This window comes from Scyliorhinus torazame, chromosome 18 (assembly GCF_047496885.1).
Source record: "Scyliorhinus torazame isolate Kashiwa2021f chromosome 18, sScyTor2.1, whole genome shotgun sequence".
Classification (NCBI taxonomy): domain Eukaryota; kingdom Metazoa; phylum Chordata; class Chondrichthyes; order Carcharhiniformes; family Scyliorhinidae; genus Scyliorhinus; species Scyliorhinus torazame.
The window spans coordinates 41,020,215-41,039,869 of record NC_092724.1 but is presented as its reverse complement, the minus strand read 5'-3'; the positions used below and the strand labels follow the sequence as shown (position 1 = coordinate 41,039,869).

At 51.2% G+C, this 19,655-nt stretch overlaps 1 protein-coding gene across 2 annotated transcripts in view; it reads left to right on the top strand.

Annotated features, from left to right (window-relative positions):
* The window catches only part of timm44 (translocase of inner mitochondrial membrane 44 homolog (yeast)), a 133,823-nt gene that overhangs the window by 40,327 nt on the left and 73,841 nt on the right, over positions 1-19,655 (top strand). For both annotated transcript variants that reach the window (XM_072482643.1, XM_072482644.1), the window contains exons 7-8: positions 12,950-13,035; positions 13,156-13,248. In XM_072482643.1, the coding sequence (XP_072338744.1) occupies positions 12,950-13,035; positions 13,156-13,248 (179 nt within the window). The remainder of the gene's footprint in view (positions 1-12,949; positions 13,036-13,155; positions 13,249-19,655) is intronic.

The following is a 19,655-nucleotide window of genomic DNA, read 5'->3' as shown; positions in this document are numbered from 1 at the left end:
GTGTCGGAACCGAGTGTGTCGATAGGGGGAATATTGGAGCTGCTTCGAGTGTTTGGGTCTTTCTCGGGGTACAAACTAAATCTAGATAAGAGTGTGTATTTTGTGGTGACTCGGCCGGGGGTGGGGGCAGGTGGGGGCGCTGCCATTCAAAGGGCAGGGACTCACTTTAGGTACCTGGGGGTGCAGATTGCCCGGGAGTGGTGGGGGTGGGGGGGGGGGGCTTCTCGGACAAGATTTCTAGTTTGGTGGGGAGAGTCAAAGCTGATCTGGCAAGGTGGGATGGTCTCCCTCTGTCACTGGCGGGTCGGGTACAGGCGGTTAAAATGAATGTGTTGCCGCGATTTCTGTTTATTTTTCAATGCCTGCCGATTTTCCTGCCAAAGGCTTTTTTCAGAGAGATTGAGGGAAAGATTACTTAGTTCATATGGGGAGGGCAGGTGGCCAGAGTTAGAAAGGTGCTGCTACAGAGGGGAAGGCAGGCAGGGGGTTTGGGTCTTCCGAACCTGATGTATTACTACTGGGCGGCGAATGTGGTGAAGGTGCGGAGCTGGGTCAGCGGGGTTGATTCCCAATGGGTCAGGATGGAGGAGAGTTTGTGTAGGGGGTCGGGATTGAAGGCACTAGCAACAGCGCCACTCCCGATAGCCCCGGGGAAATGCTCAGGGAGTCCGGTAATAATAGCTTCATTGAGAATTTGGAGGCAGTTTCACCAACACTTCGGGCTGGGTGCAGGGTCAAGGGAAATGCCAATTAGGGGGAACCGCAGATTTGAGCCTGGGAGGTGGGATGGAAATTTTCAGAAATGGGAGGAGAAGGGGATTAAGACACTCAAAGATTTTCTTAGGAGTCGGTTTGCAGGCCTGAAGGAGCTGGAAGCAAAGTATGGGCTGGAACAGCAGGAAATGTTTAGATACATACCGGTTCGAGATTTTGCCAGAAAGGAGATACAGAGCTTCCCGGTGGAGCTGCCCTCCACATTGCTGGAGGAGGTGCTGACGACCGGGGTACTGGAGAAGGGGGTAGTGTCAGTGGTTTACGGAGCTATTTTGGAAGAGGACAAGGCACCACTGGAAGAGATCAAAGCAAAGTGGGAGGAAAAGTTGGGAGAGGATATGGAGGAGGGGTTCTGGTGTGAGGTGCTCCGGATAGTGAATGCCTCCACCTCGTGCGCGAGGTTGGGGCTGATACAGCTGAAGTTGGTATACAGAGCACACCTCACGAGGGCGAGGATGAGCCGATTCTTTGAAGGAGTAGAAGATGTGTGTGAGCGTTGCGGGGGGGGGAGGGGGGGCGCGCGCTAATCACGTTCATATGTTTTGGTCCTGTCCAAAGCTAGAGGATTACATGAAGGAGGTTTTTAGGGTAATTTCTAAAGTGGTGCACGTGAAACTGGACCCAGGCCTCCGGGAGGCCATATTCGGGGTGTCGGACCAGCCAGGGTTGGAAACTGGTGCGGAGGCAGATGTTGTAGCCTTCGCCTCGTTGATCGCCCGAAGGCGGATGCTGATGGGTTGGAGAGCAACCTCCCCACCCTGTGCCCTGGTGTGGCAGGGGGACCTATTGGAATTCTTGACTCTTGAGAAGGTTAAGTTTGAACTGAGGGGAAGAATGGAGGGATTCTACAGTTCATGGGCATTATTCGTTATGTACTTTCAAGAACTGGATAACATCGAACATTAGTTTGGGGGGTGGGGGGGGGGGGGGGGGGGGGGGTTGGGGGGAGGGGGGCGGTGTGTGTTAATGGTGACTATGGGTGACTCCTGATTCCATTTTGTCATTTGTTTATGTGAACATGTGGGCTAATGTTTGGGGTTTGGTGGGAGGATGGGATCGTTGTTATTGATATGGGGATTGACATATTTGTTACTGATTATTGTTTATTGTTGGTGGATGTAAATTTGGGAGAAAATGTGAAAAAGGAGGAGAATAATAAATATTTTTTTAATAAAAGAAATGAGGCTCGAGGCGAACTAAAAGACATTGAAGCCTTGGAGAAGTACTGTGGCGTCAATTTGTTGTGCTGGATTGTATAGATATAAGTAGCGCTATGTGAAATAAGGGGCTGTTTGGATGGTTAAAGGTTACTTTGTCTTGCAGGGAGCTGGTTAGAGGGGGGATGGGCTTTGGGTTTGGTTCTGGTTTTTGGGTGATTATTTTTCTAAAGTGACTGTTTCTTCACTGTTTTTGCTGGTGTTTGTTTATTGGAGAATGTGATGCTTTTAAAATGTTTATCCATGTGGGGGGAGAGAACAATAGGGAGACAGACTTCTTGGTGCCAGGGGCGGGCGCTATCAAGTCAGCATGGGTCAGCTGACTCTTGGAAGAGCAGTGGGGGGGTGAGCAGGCATTAAGCTGGAGCTTGACTTCGGGGATTGGGTTTCTAGTGTTTTTGCTGGGGGGGGGGGAGGGAGCTGCTTTGCTGACAGGTGAGGAACTGTTACTAGGGGACAAATGGGAAGTCGGGAACGGCGACTGGGACTCGGGGAGGCGGAGGGCGCGAGCTCGAGGCTGGCCTAAAAAGGGTGATGGCTAGTCGGCCCGGGGGGGGAGGGGGAAGCCCCCTGACCTGGCTGATCACATGGAATGTCAGAGGGCTGAATGGGCCGGTCAAGAGGGCTCGCGTGTTTGCGCATTTGAGGGGGCTGAAGGCGGACGTGGCAATGCTACAAGAGACACACCTGAAGGTTACAGACCAGACGAGATTGAGGAAGGGGTGTGTCAGCCAAGTGTCACTAGACTCAAAGACCAGGGGCTAGCGATCTTGATCAGCAAACGAGTGGCATTCGAGGCAAGGAGAATCATGTCAGATAAGGGGAGAAGGTACAAAGCTGGAGGATGGTGTGAGTGGTACTCGTGAACACATATGCTCCAAATTGGGACGACGTCGAATTTATGAGGCGGGTTTTAGGTAAGATCCCAGACTTAGAGTCACATAACCTGATCATGGGAGGAGACTTTAATACAGTCATTGATCCGGAAGTGGACCGGTCAAAATCCAGGACCGGGTGGAGGCCGGCTGCAGCATATGAATTGAAGGGTTTTATGGAACAGATGGGAGGAGTAGACCCATGGAGGTTTGCACGGCCGAGGGTGATGGAGTTTTCCTTTTTCTCACATGTCCACAAGGTATACTCTCGCATCAATTTTTTTTTGTTCTGAGTAGGGCGCTAATACCGGAGGTGGTGGATACTGAGTACTCAGCAATCGCAGTGTCGGATCATGCCCCGCATTGGGTGGATCTACGGGTTAATGTGGAGAGAGGGCAACGCCCGCTGTGGAGACTGGATGTTGGGTTGTTAGCAGACAAAGCGATCTGTGGGTGGGTTAACAAGTCCCTCCAGAACTACCTCAAAACAAATGATACGGGGGAGGTCTCTGCAGCGATGATTTGGGAAGCTTTGAAGACAGTGGTCAGAGGGGAATTAATCTCCATATGGGCCCAGAGAGAAACAGCGGAACGGGCTGAGAGGGATTGGTTAGTGGAGGAGATACTCCTGGTGGACAGGAGATACTCGGAGTCCCCGGACGCAGGGGCTACTGAGGGATCGGCGGAGGTTACAGGTGGAGTTTGGGCTGTTGACCACCGGGAAAGTGGTGGAACAGTTGAGGAAGGCAAGGGGGACGATCTATGAGTATGGGGGAGAGGCAAGCAGAATGTTGGCGCACCAGCTCAGGAAAAGGGAGGCGGCTAGGGAGATAGGTAAAGAGTGGCGGGAATACTGTCCTGAACCCAGCGGGGGTAAACGAGGTGTTTAAGGACTTCTATGGTAAATTAAATGAGTCAGAACCCCCGGCTGGGGTGGAGGGGATGAGGCAGTTTCTGGATCGGTTGAGGTTCCCGAGGTGGAGGAGGATTTCATTGATCCTGAAATGGGAGAAGGATCCGGAGCAATGTCATACAGGCCGATTTCTCTACTGAATGTGGATGCCAAACTGCTGGCTAAGATACTGGCCTCTAGGATAGAGGACTGTGTCCTGGGGGTGATAGGGGAAGACCAGACGGGAGTCGTAAAGGGCAGGCAACTCAAGGCCAATGTTCGAAAGCTTTTAAATGTTGTTATGATGCCATCAGAATGGGTGGAGGTGGCGGTAGCGATGGATGCGGAAAAGGCTTTTGATCGGGTGGAGTGGAATTACCTGTGGGAGGCGCTGGGAAGGTTTGGGTTTGGTGAGGGCTTTATTGACTGGGTGCGGTTGCTCTATCAGGCACCAGTAGCGAGTGTCCGTACGAACCGGCTGAGGTTGGGGTACTTTAAACTACACCGAGGGACGAGGCAAGGGTGCCCTCTCTCCCCGTTACTGTTTGCTCTGGCCATAGAGCCATTGGCCATGGCGTTAAGAGCTTCTAGGAACTGGAAAGGGCTGGTTCGGTGAGGGAGGGAGGGGGGATGTTTGCGATCCAGGGAAGAGGACAGGAGAAGAGACTGGGAGAGCTGTCGCTTAAAATGGTAGGGAAGAGCTTTCAATATCTGGGAATCCAGGTAGCCCGGGAATGGGAGGCACTGCAGAAGTTAAACCTGTCCCGGTTGGTAGAACAAATGGAAGATGACTTTAAGAGATGGGACATGCTCCCGCTATCACTGGCGGGGAGGGTACAGACCGCGAAAATGACGGTCCTCCCCAGATTTCTGTTTGTCTTTCAGTGCCTCCCCACCTTCATCCCCAAGGCCTTTTTCAAGTGGGTGAATAAGATTATTTTGGGCTTTGTGTGGGCGGGTAAAACCCCGTGAGTGAAGAAAGTGTTGCTGGAGGGCAGTCGAGGGGAGGGTGGGTTGGCGCTGCTGAAGTTCTGCAATTACTACTGGGCGGCTAATATAGCCATGATTAGGAAGTGGGTAGCGGGGGAGGGGTCGGCATGGGAGCGGATGAAGGTGGCGTCATGTAAAGACACCAGTCTGGGAGCATTGGTAATGGCACCTCTGCCGTTCTCGCTGGCCCGATAGTCCACAAGTCCGGTGGTCGTGGCGGCTCTGAGGATCTGGGGGCAATGGAGGAGATATAAGAGAGGGGAGGGAGCATCGATTTGGACCCCGATTTATAATAACCACAGGTTTGTACCGGGTAAGCTAGATGGCGGGTTCCCGAGTTGGCAGAGGGCAGGAATTAGAAGGATGGGGGATCTATTTATAGATGGGAGCTTTCCTAGCTTGAAAGCTTTGGAGGATAAATTTAAATTGCCAGCAGGGAATGGTTTTAGGTATTTGCAGGTGCGAGACTTCCTGACAAAACAGGTGCCGGCCTTTCCGCTGCTGCCGCCACGGGGGATACAGGATAGAGTAGTTTCCAGCACCTGGGTGGGAGAGGGGAAGGTATCAGATATTTACCAGGAGCTTTCGGAGGCGGACAAATCCCCGGTGGAGGAGCTTAAGGGCAAGTGGGAGGACGAGCTAGGAAGAGAGATAGAGGTGGGTCTATGGCTGGATGCTCTAAGCCGGGTTAATACCTCCTCATCATGTGCCAGGCTTAGCCTGATACAATTTAAGGTAGTCCACCAGGCACACATGACAGCGGCTAGGATGAGTAAGTTCTTTGGGGTAGAGGTGAGGTGCGCGGGAAGCCCAGCAAATCATGTCCACATGTTTTGGGCATGCCCGAAGCTTAAGAGGGTTTTGGCAGGGTTTTGCTAAGGCAATGTCCACAGTTCTAAAAACATGGGTGGTGCCGAGTCCGGAGGTAGCGATCTTTGGAGTGTCGGAAGATCCGGGAGTTCAGGGGGGCGAAAGAGGCTGACGTCTTGGCCTTTGCCTCCCTGGTAGCCCGGAGACGGATCTTATTAATGTGGAAGGACTCTAAGCCCCCGAGTGTAGAGGCCTGGGTTAGTGACATGGCTGGGTTTCTCAGTCTCGCAAAAATAAAGTTTGCCTTAAGAGGGTCAATGTTAGGGTTCACCCGGAGGTGTTTGTCGACTTTCTCGGGGAAAATTACAATGTCAGCGGATGCAGTATTCCGTGGGGGGGGTGGGGATTGTTGTTGTATGGTTGAGATGCGTGAAGATTGGGATGGGGGGGGGGGAAATGTTTATTTTACCATGTTGATGCCATTGTTTATGTTATTATTATAAAAATTTTCAAATACCTCTAAAATATTATTTAAAAAAAAGATCTCTTTGATATAAAGTGACGGCCTGGATTTGGGTATACAGGCATAGTTTCAAGGTTTGCAGATGACACGAAGCTCAGAAAAATCGTAAGCGTTGAGGAAGTTAGCAGACTTCAGGAGGACGTAGGCAGCCTGGTGGAATGGGCAGACTTGTGGAAAATGATATTCAACGCAGAAAATGCGAAGTGTCACATTTTGGTATGAAGAATGAGGAGAGGCAATAAAGATTAAATGGCGCAATCATATAAAGGATGAAGGAGCAGAAAGACCTGGGGGGAGGTGGCATTTACTTGGAGAAATTTTTCCGTAACATTTTAAAAAATAAATTTAGAGTACCCTCTTTTTTTCCAATGAAGGGGCAATTTAGCATTCGCTTCGCCTGCACATCCTTTTGGGGTTGTGGGGGTGAGACCCACGCATACACGGGGAGAATGTGCAAAACTCTCAGAAATTTTTGACGGTGGCAGGTCAAGGTGAAACTTTTTTTAAAAATAGAAATGGATCCTTGGTTTATGAATATAAGCACAAAAGTTCTGAATTACTGCTTAGGGTTTAGCTGGAGTGATGTGTCCATTTTCTGTGGACCACATCTGAGGAAGGATGTCAAGAACATCGGGTGCCGAAGAGATTTACTAGATTGATATAACACATGAAGGACTTCTATTACAGAGAGATTAGAGAAACTGTGATTGTTCTCGAGCAGAAAACCTGAAGGGGTATTTAATAGAGGGATTCAAAATTGTGACAGAGTTAGTAAGGATAAAAAGTTTCCAATTACGGAACGGTCAGTAACAAGAGAATTGGTGGATTATTGGAAAGGTAAAGTAGCTATGAGGCAGCACTGTGTTTCAGAACTCTTCTGAAAGAAGGGAATACCTGAAAGAAGGTGTTGTGGCTGGATTATTGGCATATCAATTATTTTTTAAAAATATAGATTTGGAGTACCCAATTATTTTTTTTTCCAATTAAGGGGCAATTTAGTGTGGCCAATCCACCTAACCTGCACATCTTTGGGTTGTGGGGTGAAACCCACGCAGACACTGGGAGAATGTGCAAACGCCACACGGACAGTGACCCAGGGCCGGGATTCGAACCCGGGTCCTCGGCGCTGTAGTCCCAGTGCTAACCACTGTGCCACGTGCCGCCCTGGCATATAAATTATTGAAGTGTCCTGGAGCTTGCTTGATTGCTTCCAGCATTCAGAGAGAAATGGGTGATGTTTCAAAAAGACCAAAAACAGGGTTGAGGAGGGAACATCACCCAATCAGCCATGAATGGCATGTCGGACTCAAAGACAGGAAGGTAATAATCATAGAATCCCTACAGTGCAGAAGGAGGCCATTTGGCCCATCGAGCCTGCACGATGGAAAGACTACCCCATCTCGGCCCCCTCCCCATCCCAGTAACTCCACCTAACTGTTAGACATTAAGGGGCAATTTAGCATGGCTAATCCACCTAACCTGCACATCTGTGGGCTGTGGCATTTTGGACGGTCTAATGCAGGTAGGGAATATACAGTGAATGGTAGAACCCTCAAGAGTATTGACAGTCAGAGAGATCTAGGTGTAGAGGTCCATAGGTCACTGAAAGAGGCAACAGAGGTGGAGAAGGTAGTGAAGAAGGCATAAGGCATGCTTACCTTCATTGGCCGGGGCATTGAGTATAAGAATTGGCAAGTCATGTTGCAGCTGTATAGAACCCTAGTTAGGCCACACTTGGAGTCTAGTGTTCAATTCTGGTCGCCACACTACCAGAAGGTTGTGGAGGCTTTAGAGCGGGTGCAGAAGAGATTTACCAGGATGTTGCCTGGTATGGAGGGCATTAGCTATGAGGAGAGGTTGAATAAACTCTGTTTGTTCTCACTGGAACAACGGAGGTTGAGGGGCGACCTGATAGAGGTCTACAAAATTATGAGGGGCATAGACAGAGTGGATAGTCAAAGGCTTTTTCCTGGGGTAGAGGGGTCAATTACTAGGGGACATAGGTTTAAGGTGCGAGGGACAAGGTTTAGAGGAGATGTACTAAGCAAGTTTTTTTTACACCGAGGGTAGTGGGTGCCTGGAACTCGCTGCCGGAGGAGGTGGTGGAAGCAGGGACGATAGTGATGTTTAAGGGACATCTTGACAAAATACATGAATAGGATGGGAATAGAGGGATATGGACCACGGAAGTGCAGAAGATTTTAGTTTAGACGGGAAGCATGGTCGGCACAGGCTTGGAGGGTCGGTTCCTGTGCTGTACTTTTCTTTGTTCTTTGAAACCGGAGCACCTGGAGGCACTCCATGCAGACACTGAGAGAACGTACGAACTCCACACAGACAGTAACCCAAGGCTGGAATCAGACTCTGGTCCATGGCGCTGTGAGGCAGCAGTGCTAACCACTGTGTCACCGTGCCGTCCCAGTAAAATGGGAGAAAAAGAGGATTGCATGTGAAGTATCATTTTTAGTCTGTTTTCTCCCTCACCCTCTTCTGAGTGCATTGTTCTGATTCACAGGCACTGTTCCTCTGCCAAATGCCCATACATGAACATAGATGTTTGCAGCAGGAGTCCAGGATGCAGCAGATGTATCCAGTACGCACACAAAAAGTCTTGTGACATCTCCATGTCAGGGCCCAGATCACAGGGCACCCATTTTACGTTTGAGGTCACTTGTGCTTCTTTCTGCCACCTAGCTGAAATCACTAGTTCTGCACAGACTGGGGATTGAACCTGTATCTTCTGGGCCTGTATGTTGTGGTTCCTCACTGACTTTGATGGAGCGACTGATGAACAAAGAACAAAGAAATGTACAGCACAGGAACAGGCCCTTCGGCCCTCCAAGCCCGTGCCGACCATGCTGCCCGACTAAACTACAATCTTCTACACTTTCTGGGTCCGTATCCTTCTATTCCCATCCTATTCATATATTTGTCGAGATGCCCCTTAAATGTCCCTATCGTCCCTGCTTCCACTACCTCCTCCGGTAGCGAGTTCCAGGCACCCACTACCCTCTGCGTAAAAAACTTGCCTCGTACATCTACTCTAAACCTTGCCCCTCTCACCTTAAACCTATGCCCCCTAGTAATTGACCCCTCTACCCTGGGGAAAAGCCTCTGACTATCCACTCTGTCTATGCCCCTCATAATTTTGTATACCTCTATCAGGTCTTCCCTCAACCTCCTTCGTTCCAGTGAGAACAAACCGAGTTTATTCAATCGCTCCTCATAGCTAATGCCCTCCATACCAGGCAACATTCTGGTAAATCTCTTCTGCACCCTCTCTAAAGCCTCCACATCCTTCTGGTAGTGTGGCGACCAGAATTGAACACTATACTCCAAGTGTGGCCTAACTAAGGTTCTATGCAGCTGCAACATGACTTGCCAATTCTTATACTCAATGCCCCGGCCAATGAAGGCAAGCATGCCGTATGCCTTCTTGACTACCTTCTCCACCTGTGTTGCCCCTTTCAATGACCTGTACTCCTAGATCTCTTTGACTTTCAATACTCTTGAGGGTTCTACCATTCACTGTATATTCCCTACCTGCATTAGACCTTCCAAAATGCATTACCTCACATTTGTCCGGATTAAACTCCATCTGCCATCTCTCCGCCCAAGTCTCCAGACAATCTAAATCCTGCTGTATCCTCCGACAGTCCTCATCGCTATCCGCAATTCCACCAACCTTTGTGTCGTCTGCAAACTTACTAATCAGACCAGTTACATTTTCCTCCAAATCATTTATATATACTACAAAGAGCAAAGGTCCCAACACTGATCCCTGTGGAACACCACTGGTCACAGCCCTCCAATTAGAAAAGCATCCCTCCATTGCTACTCTCTGCCTTCTATGGCCTAGCCAGTTCTGTATCCACCTTGCCAGCTCACCCCTGATCCCGTGTGACTTCACCTTTTGTACTAGTCTACCATGAGGGACCTTGTCAAAGGCCTCACTGAAGTCCATATAGACAACATCTACTGCCCTACCTGCATCAATCATCTTAGTGACCTCCTCGAAAAACTCTTATCAAGTTAGTGAGACACGACCACCCCTTCACAAAACCGTGCTGCCTCTCACTAATACGTCCATTTGCTTCCAAATGGGAGTAGATCCTGTCTCGAAGAATTCTCTCCAGTAATTTCCCTACCACTGAAGTAAGGTTCACCGGCCTGTAGTTCCCGGGATTATCCTTGCTACCCTTCTTAAACAGAGGAACAACATTGGCTATTCTCCAGTCCTCCGGGACATCCCCTGAAGACAGCGAGGATCCAAAGATTTCTGTCAAGGCCTCAGCAATTTCCTCTCCAGCCTCCTTCAGTATTCTGGGGTAGATCCCATCAGGCCCTGGGGAATTATCTACCTTAATATTTTTTAAGACACCCAACACCTCGTCTTTTTGGATCACAATGTGACCCAGGCTATCTACACCCCTTTCTCCAGACTCAACATCTACCAATTCCTTCTCTTTGGTGAATACTGATGCAAAGTATTCATTTAGTACCTCGCCCATTTCCTCTGGCTCCACACATAGATTCCCTTGCCTATCCTTCAGTGGGCCAACCCTTTCCCTGGCTACCCTCTTGCTTTTTATGTACGTGTAAAAAGCCTTGGGATTTTCCTTAACCCTATTTGCCAATGACTTTTCATGACCCCTTCTAGCCCTCCTGACTCCTTGCTTAAGTTCCTTCCTACTTTCCTTATATTCCACGCAGGCTTCGTCTGTTTCCAGCCTTTTAGCCCTGACAAATGCCTCCTTTTTCTTTTTGACGAGGCCTACAATATCACTCGTCATCCAAGGTTCCCGAAAATTGCCGTATTTATCTTTCTTCCTCACAGGAACATGCCGGTCCTGTATTCCTTTCAACTGCCACTTGAAAGCCTCCCACATGTCAGATGTTGATTTGCCCTCAAACACCCGCCCCCAATCTATGTTCTTCAGTTCCCGCCTAATATTGTTATAATTAGCCTTCCCCCAATTTAGCACATTCATCCTCGGACCACTCTTATCCTTGTCCACCAGTACTTTAAAACTTACTGAATTGTGGTCACTGTTACTGAAATGCTCCCCTACTGAAACATCTACCACCTGGCCGGGCTCATTCCCCAATACCAGGTCCAGTACCGCCCCTTCCCTAGTTGGACTGTCTACATATTGTTTTAAGAAGCCCTCCTGGATGCTCCTTACAAACTCCGCCCCGTCTAAGCCCCTGGCACTAAGTGAGTCCCAGTCAATATTGGAGAAGTTGAAGTCTCCCATCACCACAACCCTGTTGTTTTTACTCTTTTCCAAAATCTGTCTACCTATCTGCTCCTCTATCTCCCGCTGGCTGTTGGGAGGCGTGTAGTATACCCCCAACATTGTGACTGCACCCTTCTTATTCCTGATCTCTACCCATATAGCCTCACTGCCCTCTGAGGTGTCCTCTCGCAGTACAGCTGTGATATTCTCCCGAACAAGTAGCGCAACTCCGCCTCCCCTTTTACATCCCCCTCTATCCCGCCTGAAACATCTAAATCCTGGAACGTTGAGCTGCCAATCCTGCCCTTCCCTCAACCAGGTCTCTGTAATGGCAACAACATCATAGTTCCAAGTACTAATCCAAGCTCTAAGTTCATCTGCCTTACCCGTAATGCTCCTTGCATTAAAACATATGCACTTCAGGCCACCAGACCCGCTGTGTTCAGCAACTTCTCCCCGTCTGCTCTGCCTCAGAGCCACACTGTCCCTATTCCCTAGTTCTCCCTCAATGCTCTCACCTTCTGACCTATTGCTCCCATGCCCACCCCCCTGCCATACTAGTTTAAACCCTCCCGTGTGACACTAGCAAACCTCGCGGCCAGAATATTTATGCCTCTCCGGTTTAAATGCAACCCGTCCTTCTTATATAGGTCACACCTGCCCCGGAAGAGCTCCCAGTGGTCCAGATAATGGAAACCCTCCCTCCTACACCAGCTGTTTAGCCACGTGTTTATCTGCTCTATCTTCCTATTTCTAGCCTCACTGGCACGTGGCACAGGGAGTAATCCCGAGATTACAACCCTCGAGGTCCTGTCTTTTAACTTTCTGCCTAGCTCCCTGAACTCCTGCTGCAGGACCTCATGCCCCTTCCTGCCTATGTCGTTAGTACCAATATGTACAACGACCTCTGCCTGTTTGCCCTCCCCCTTCAGGATTCCCTCTACCCGTTCGGAGACATCCTGGACCCTGGCACCAGGGAGGCAACATACCATCCTGGAGTCTCTTTCACGTCCACAGAAGCGCCTATCTGTGCCCCTGACTATAGAGTCCCCTATTACTATTACTCTTCTGCGCTTTGACCCTCCCTTCTGAACATCAGAGCCAGCCGTGGTGCCACTGCTCTGGCTGCTGCTGTTTTCCCCTGATAGGCTATCCCCCCCGACAGTATCCAAAGGGGTATATCTGTTCGAGAGGGGGACAACCACAGGGGATTTCTGCACTGACTGCCTGCCCTTTCTGGTGGTCACCCATTTCTCTGCCTGCACCTTGGGTGTGACCATATTTACATAACTGCGATCTATGACGCTTTCCGCCACCTGCATGCTCCTAAGTGCATCCAATTGCTGCTCCAACCGAACCATGCGGTCTGTGAGGAGCTCCAGTTGGGTGCACTTTCTGCAGATGACGCCATCCGGGACGCTGGAAGCCTCCCGGACCAGCCACATCTCACAGTCAGAGCACAGCACCCCTCTAACTGACATTGCGTCAATTAATTAAAATTAAAATGAGGAATTGTAAATGATTTATTACTTGGAGGTTAAAATAAATGTGTACTTTCAATGTTAGTTTAGATGCAGCAGTTAGCTATGTCGGACTTGACATTTGCAATCTCAATTGTTCTCTTCCAGAGAAGCTATGGGGATGGTGCTACACAAAGACTCAAAATGGTACCAACAATGGAAGGAATTCAAGGACAATAATGTTGTTTTTAACAGTAAGCGCTCATTGTACCTTTTCTATTCTCTGATGACAATGTGTGACAATTCATCTGATCAGTTTGCCTCTGTTTTACTTGGTGATGTAAAGGCGATATCTCTTTTTTTTTCCTTTATAGGGTTCTTTGAGATGAAGATGAAATATGACGAAAGTGACAACACATTTATTAGGGCATCCAGAGCCGTAACAGACAAAGTCACTGATTTGATAGGTAAATAAAATGTGGGAGCTTTCTCTGTTGTGGAGGTGGGAGCTGAAGGAAATGCATTATTAAATATGATTTATTTAAATGTCACATCTGAACACAGTAAAGCCGACTCACGCAGACAAGTGACAGCTTCCCTTCAAAATACCAGGAACAAATGCAGGATATCAAAATAAATGGCCTGCTGTCTGCAACCTTTGTTTCTCGCTGCTACCTCCCTCCCAATCCCCAATAGTATTCATCTTAGTTGAATTTCTAACAGCAAATGCAGGGCGCGATTCTCTGGAAAGATTTATTTCAATTTTTTTTGTAACATTTAGAATACCCATTATTTTTTTCCAATTAAGGGGCAATTTAGCGTGGTCAATCCACCTACCCTTGCACATCGTTTTGGGTTGTGAGAACGAGACCCACGCAGACATGGGGGAATGTGCAAACTTCACATGGACAGTGACCGGGGGCCAGGATTGAACCTGGGTCCTCGGCGCCGTGAGGCAACAGTGCTAACCACTACGCCACCATGCTGCCCCCAGAAAGATTTCTAAGTGAGGTAGCAAGCGAGAACTGCCGCGAGTGCCCCGGTGCTTGGCCCGGCGAGGTTGGGAATACTATTAACGATAATTGGTCCACTTAACAAGGCCCCATGGGCTTCTTGCACAGATGAAGGCTTAGAAGCCGATTTCTTGGGACCGTGCACGCCAGCCACCTCGCTAACAAGGTCGGGCAGCCCTTAAACAGCACTTGCACAGCCAATCCCATCTCAACTCGCAGCCGTGGCACCGAGACGGCTGGCCCCACGATTCGGGAATGCAGAACTGGGAAGGCTCCTAGATGCGGTGGAGGCCAGAAGGGATGTCCTATTCCCCCGAGGGTCCAGAGGGTGAGCAATAGGACAGCCAGTGCCTCCTGGGATGAAGTGATAGCGGCCAGAAGCTCGGGCAGCATGACCGGGGACTGGCCTCCAGTGCCGCAAGAAGGTCAATGACCTACAACGGGCAGCATGGATGAATTGCCCCCTCCCCCACAGCCCCCTGAACATTCGCACCCCCCAACGTAACCAGCCCCCCCCCTCCCTCGCCAACTGTCCATCTGCTCCCCAAACCCACCCTTCACACCCCCTCTTTCCACCCTGACCTACCCGTGTGGCTAATGATGCCCTCTCTGTGTCTCGACCGGAGAATCTCTCCCACAATCGCCAGTAGAGGGCCTAGACTGGCGGAGGTGTGCTGGACATAAGAATCCTCACGACATTTGAGGAACGAGCTGTGGAGGTGACACGGGTGCCGAGGACAGAGCTGCCATCAATGCGGAGATCGGCACACGCTGCGGGGGTGAGGATCCACCAGCACCTACTCGGATGGACTGTCACACATGAGTTATTAATGCCATATAGACTGACCCATCCCTCCCACTGACCACGTGTTAATTCTCCCGCAGGTCCTCCAGCCGACGGCGACGGCCCATCCGGGTGGCCCCCTCCCCTGCCTCTCATGAAACCACCTCCTCTGCCTCACATGAGACCACTCGCAGGACAGCTCTGAGGATGCCACAGCTGATGCGTCACAGCTATGATTTCCACTCTCCACTAGGGCAGAGACACGCACCTCGGTGGAAACGTTAGTGATCAGGCTTCTGGGGCACAGTCTGGTGAGCACCACACAGTTGCTGATGCACATCAGGTGGAGGAAGAAACACCCAGGCAAGACAGCAGTTGGAGGGCTGCTGAATCCCAGGACCCAGCTGGGTCCCAGTCAGATGCTGAGCCTCTGGAACAGGTTTATCCGGAGCTGATGGAGACATTAGGAAGCAGCCAGGACATTCAGAGGAAGATGACACTCCAGCAGGTCTATAGCTGATTGGAGGAGTCCCAGAGGCTACGGGTGCAGGAGGTCAGCAGTAATGCGTGGCACCGAGGCCAACACTGGTAGGATGGCGACTGCAGTGGAGAGCCTGGTGCACAACTGGTGTCCAAGGCGTGGTGCAGTCATTGACGGCCATGGCTGAGGGCCTCTGCAGAATGTCCGCTTCGATGGGGGATGTGACCCAGTGCCAGGCTGACCTTGATGAGGTTCTGCAGGACATGTCCCGCTTTCAGGTGGGAATGGCTGAGGCACCACGTAGCTTGTCCTAGTCGCAGGTCGGCATTGCCGAGTCACTGCAGTAGATAGCCCAATCACTTGTGGAGCATCGCCAAGGGTGCCGGCACCATGGTGCAGACAATGGGGAGCTGACAGGGCTGGCAGAGCCAGAAGACGCGGGGGCAGCCAGACCTCGAACCAGCCCCACCTCCGTCCTGAGGTGAATCCCAGAGCCCTCTGGGCACCAACCGGGAGGAGGGGGCGCCGACATGGACCCGTCCCATGGACTGGTGACGGTGGCCACCAGCTCCCTGAGTTTCACTCTAATGAGGCTGCCTCTCGTAGGCAGCACCTGGAATACGGCAGCACAGCTGTCAAGTGTGTTGGGACCCTCCCAGAGCCCCAGAGGACATCCGCCAAGGGCTTCGAAGGCCATGGGGCGTGGTAAGCAGCAGGCTGCCACTACCTCTGATGTGCATCCTGGGGTCACACCTAGACGTAGCGGTAGAGCTAGGAAGGCTAAGCACATAGAGGACCACTGAGGGCACCGGGGGGGGGGGGGGGGGGGGGGGTGGTGTAAGGAGTGGAGTGTGCGTTGGGGGGGTGTAAGGAGTGGAGTGTGCGTTGGGGGGGGGGGGGTGTAAGGAGTGGAGTGTGCGTTGGGGCGCGGTGATTTGGGAGGACAAGGGGTGGGGCGGCACCATCGGAATAGTGGGACACTGGTGTACACTTGGACGAGGAATATTAAAATACACTCAACACAACCAGTATGACGCCCCTGGCTCTTTGTGGGCTGACCACTAATCCCATGCCCCATCCCCCCAGACAGGCACCCTCCTGCACCCCCCACTCGACATGCACTGCCCAAGCATAACCGGCTGCGCATCAGGGGCTGGTGCCACATCTCCTGGTTGCTCGCAGGTTGGCTACTGCGTCTGAGATGCTGCCTCCCGCATTGCCCATGCATCAAGGTGTGATTGGGATGGTAGGCAATGAGTTATGGCCCGTCCACCCAGGGGGATCCACTGGGGATGTGTGAAGTGCTCACTTAACCATTAAAAAAAAATTAAAAAATTTAGATTACCCAATTATTTTTTCCAATTAAGGGGCAATTTAGGGTGGCCAATCCACCTACTCTGCACATTTTTTTTGTGTTGTGGGGGCGAAACCCACGCAGACACGGGGAGAATGTGCAAACTCCACACAGACAGTGACCCAGAGCTGGGATCGAACCTGGGACCTCAGCGCCGTGAGGCAGCTGTGCTAACCACCAGGCAACCGTGCTGCCCCTGTGCTCACTTAACTATGATTGCCAATTCCTTATGAGCAATAGCCATCAGCGGCAAGACCAGAGGCCTCTGTGGTCAGTGGGAACTGTGGGTGGTCAGTGGGGCAGACAGGCAAGGGCTAGGATTGCCCCCGGTGTGGTAACACATAGAATCATAGAATTTACAGTGCAGAAGGGGGCCATTCGGCCCATCGAGTCTGCACTGGCTCTTAGAAAGAGCACCCTACCCAAGCCCACACCTCCACCCTCTCCACATTATCCAGTAACCCCACCTATCCCCATTACCCAGTAACCCCACCCAACACTAAGGGCAATTTTGGACACTAAGGGCAATTTATCATGGCCAATCCACCTAACCCGCACATCTTTGGACTGTGGGAGGAAACTGGAGCACCCGGAGGAAACCCACGCACACACTGGGAGAACGTGCAGACTCCACACAGACAGTGACCCAAGCCAGGAATCGAACCTGGGACCCTGGAGCTGTGAAGCAATTGTGCTAACCACATGGTACTGGGGCTGGTATGGCGACCCGTGCACGCCTGGCCCCCTGCCCCCTACCCCACAGGGCACCCCTGATGCCCCAGCCCCCCATGATGCCCCACCCTCAACTGGGGTGCCCCTCCCCCAAACACAGTGGCAGCATGCCCAGTGCCCTGGGCTCTTTGCCTGTGAGCGAAGGTGGCTGCTCACCTCCTCGGCTCCCCGCAGCAGCCCATTCACCAGGTTCATGTTTTCTAAAAGGAGTACTAATCGACGGCAGCCTGGCCACTTGCTGGGGAGGCCGCTGAATCATGGGAAACATTCGAACATGGGGTAGCTCTCGTTAATTGTATGGGTATAGGGCTTAAGTGGTGATAATTGGTTTCCCAGCCAGGCCGAGATCCCGATTTCGCCCATGGGAGCGGGCGGTTTGCATTGTAAACGTTTTGGTCCCAGTGCGTTTCTCGTTTTGCAGCTCTCCCGCTACTCAGCAGCCACGTCTCGATCGAGCGAGAGCGCAACGAGGCCGGAGAATCGCACCCGTGATTTATAAAGCAGGTGTAATGTAGCATTTTATGAGAGAGAAAATAGGAGGGAGGTGGCAGGAGACAAAATAAGGGATGCATCTGAATAAATGGACAGAGTGGTTGGTTTCAAACCGGCTTTTGAAAGTAGCGAGAGAGGTGGATAATTTTAGGGAGTGAGTTTTGAGTGTGGTTTTGACATCTTAAACTGAAGGGATGCCAAGGCAGCCAGAGTATGAAACATCACTGGCTTGTAGAGGTAGATAGGTGGATGAGATTACAGAGATCTGAGCAAAGGCGAGGGATTTTGAAGTTTTAAAAAATATATATGTTTATTCAAAATTTTCAACCAAACACTCCAGCAAGAAAGAAACCCCCCCCCAAAAAAATTGTACATAGGAAATCAAACAAGGATACATTAAACCCATTTAACCAATAACTACAAAAGTGCAGAAAACGCCCCCTTTTAACAAAAACATAAACCAAACCCCCCCCCCCACTGCTGTTTCGACCTCCACCTAGCGTTCCACGAGAAAGTCTAGGAACGGTTGCCACCACCTGGAGAACCCCTGCACAGACCCTTGCAAGGCAAACTTTATTCTCTCCAACTGAATGAACCCTGCCATGTCATTGATCCAAGCTTCCACGCTCGGGGGCTTTGCAACTATCCACATTAGCAGGATCCTCCGCCGGGCTACCAGGGACGCAAAGGCCAGAACTCCGGCCTCTTTCGGCTCCTGCCCTCCCGACTCGTCCAATACCCCAAATATTGCCAACCCCCAGCTCGGCTTGACCTCTCAAAGCCCCTCCAGAAAATCTCCAGCGCCGGGCACGTCCAGAACATATGGGTGTGATTCGCTGGGCTCCCCGAACATCTCACACATCTGTCCTCCACCCCAAAAACCTACTCATCCTCGCCCCTGTCATATGCGCCCTATGTCCTACTTTGAACTGTATTAGACTGAGCCTGGCGCATGAGGAGGAGGAATTGACCCTGCCCGGGGCATCAGCCCACAGATCCTCATCTAGCTCCTCCCCGAGCTGCTCCTCCCACTTGCCCTTTAACTCCTCCACCAAGGCCTCCTCCGTCTCCTGCAGCTCCTGATAAATCGCCAAGACCTTGCCTTCTCCAACCCATACACCCGAAATCATCCTGTCCTGAATCCTTCGTGCTGGAAGTAGCGGAAATTCCCTCGCCTGCCGTCTCACAAACGCCCTCACTTGCATATGTCAAAAAGCGTTTCCGGGAGGCAACCCAAATTTTTCCTCCAGCGCCCCCAGGCTAGCAAGAGTCCCATTTATAAACAGGTCCCCCATTCTTTTAATTCCTGCCCGATGCCAATTTAGGAACCCACCATCCATCCTGCCCGGCACAAACCTATGATTATCCCGTATCGGGGACCAAATTAAGGCCCCCACCTCACCCCTATGTCGCCTCCACTGCCCCCAGATCTTCAATGTCGCCGCCACCATCGGGCTCGTGGTGTACCGCGTCGGCGGTAGCGGCAACGGTGCCGTCACCAGTGCCCCCAAGCTAGTACCCACACAAGACGCCGCCTCTAGCCTCTTCTACGCCGCCCCCTCTCTCTCCATTACCCATTTACGGATCATCGCCACATTAGCTGCCCAATAATAACCACACAGATTCGGCAGCGCTAGCCCACCCCTGTCTCGACTGCGCTCCAGAAACACCCTCTTCACTCTCGGGGTCTTGCCGCCCATACAAACCCCATAATACTACTGCTTACCCGCTTGAAAAAAGCCTTGGGGATTAGGATGGGCAGGCACTGGAACACGAACAAGAACCTCGGGAGGACCGTCATCTTGACCGACTGCACCCTACCCGCCATGGAAAGTGGCAACACATCCCATCTCCTAAAGTCTTCCTCCATCTGGTTCACCAACCGTGTCAAATTAAGCTTGTGCAGGGCCCCCTAGCTCCTAGCTACCCAGGTATCGAAAGCTCCTCTCCACCCTCTTCAATGGCAGCTGCTCTAGCCCCCTTTCCTGGCCTCCCGCATGCACTACAAAGAGCTCACT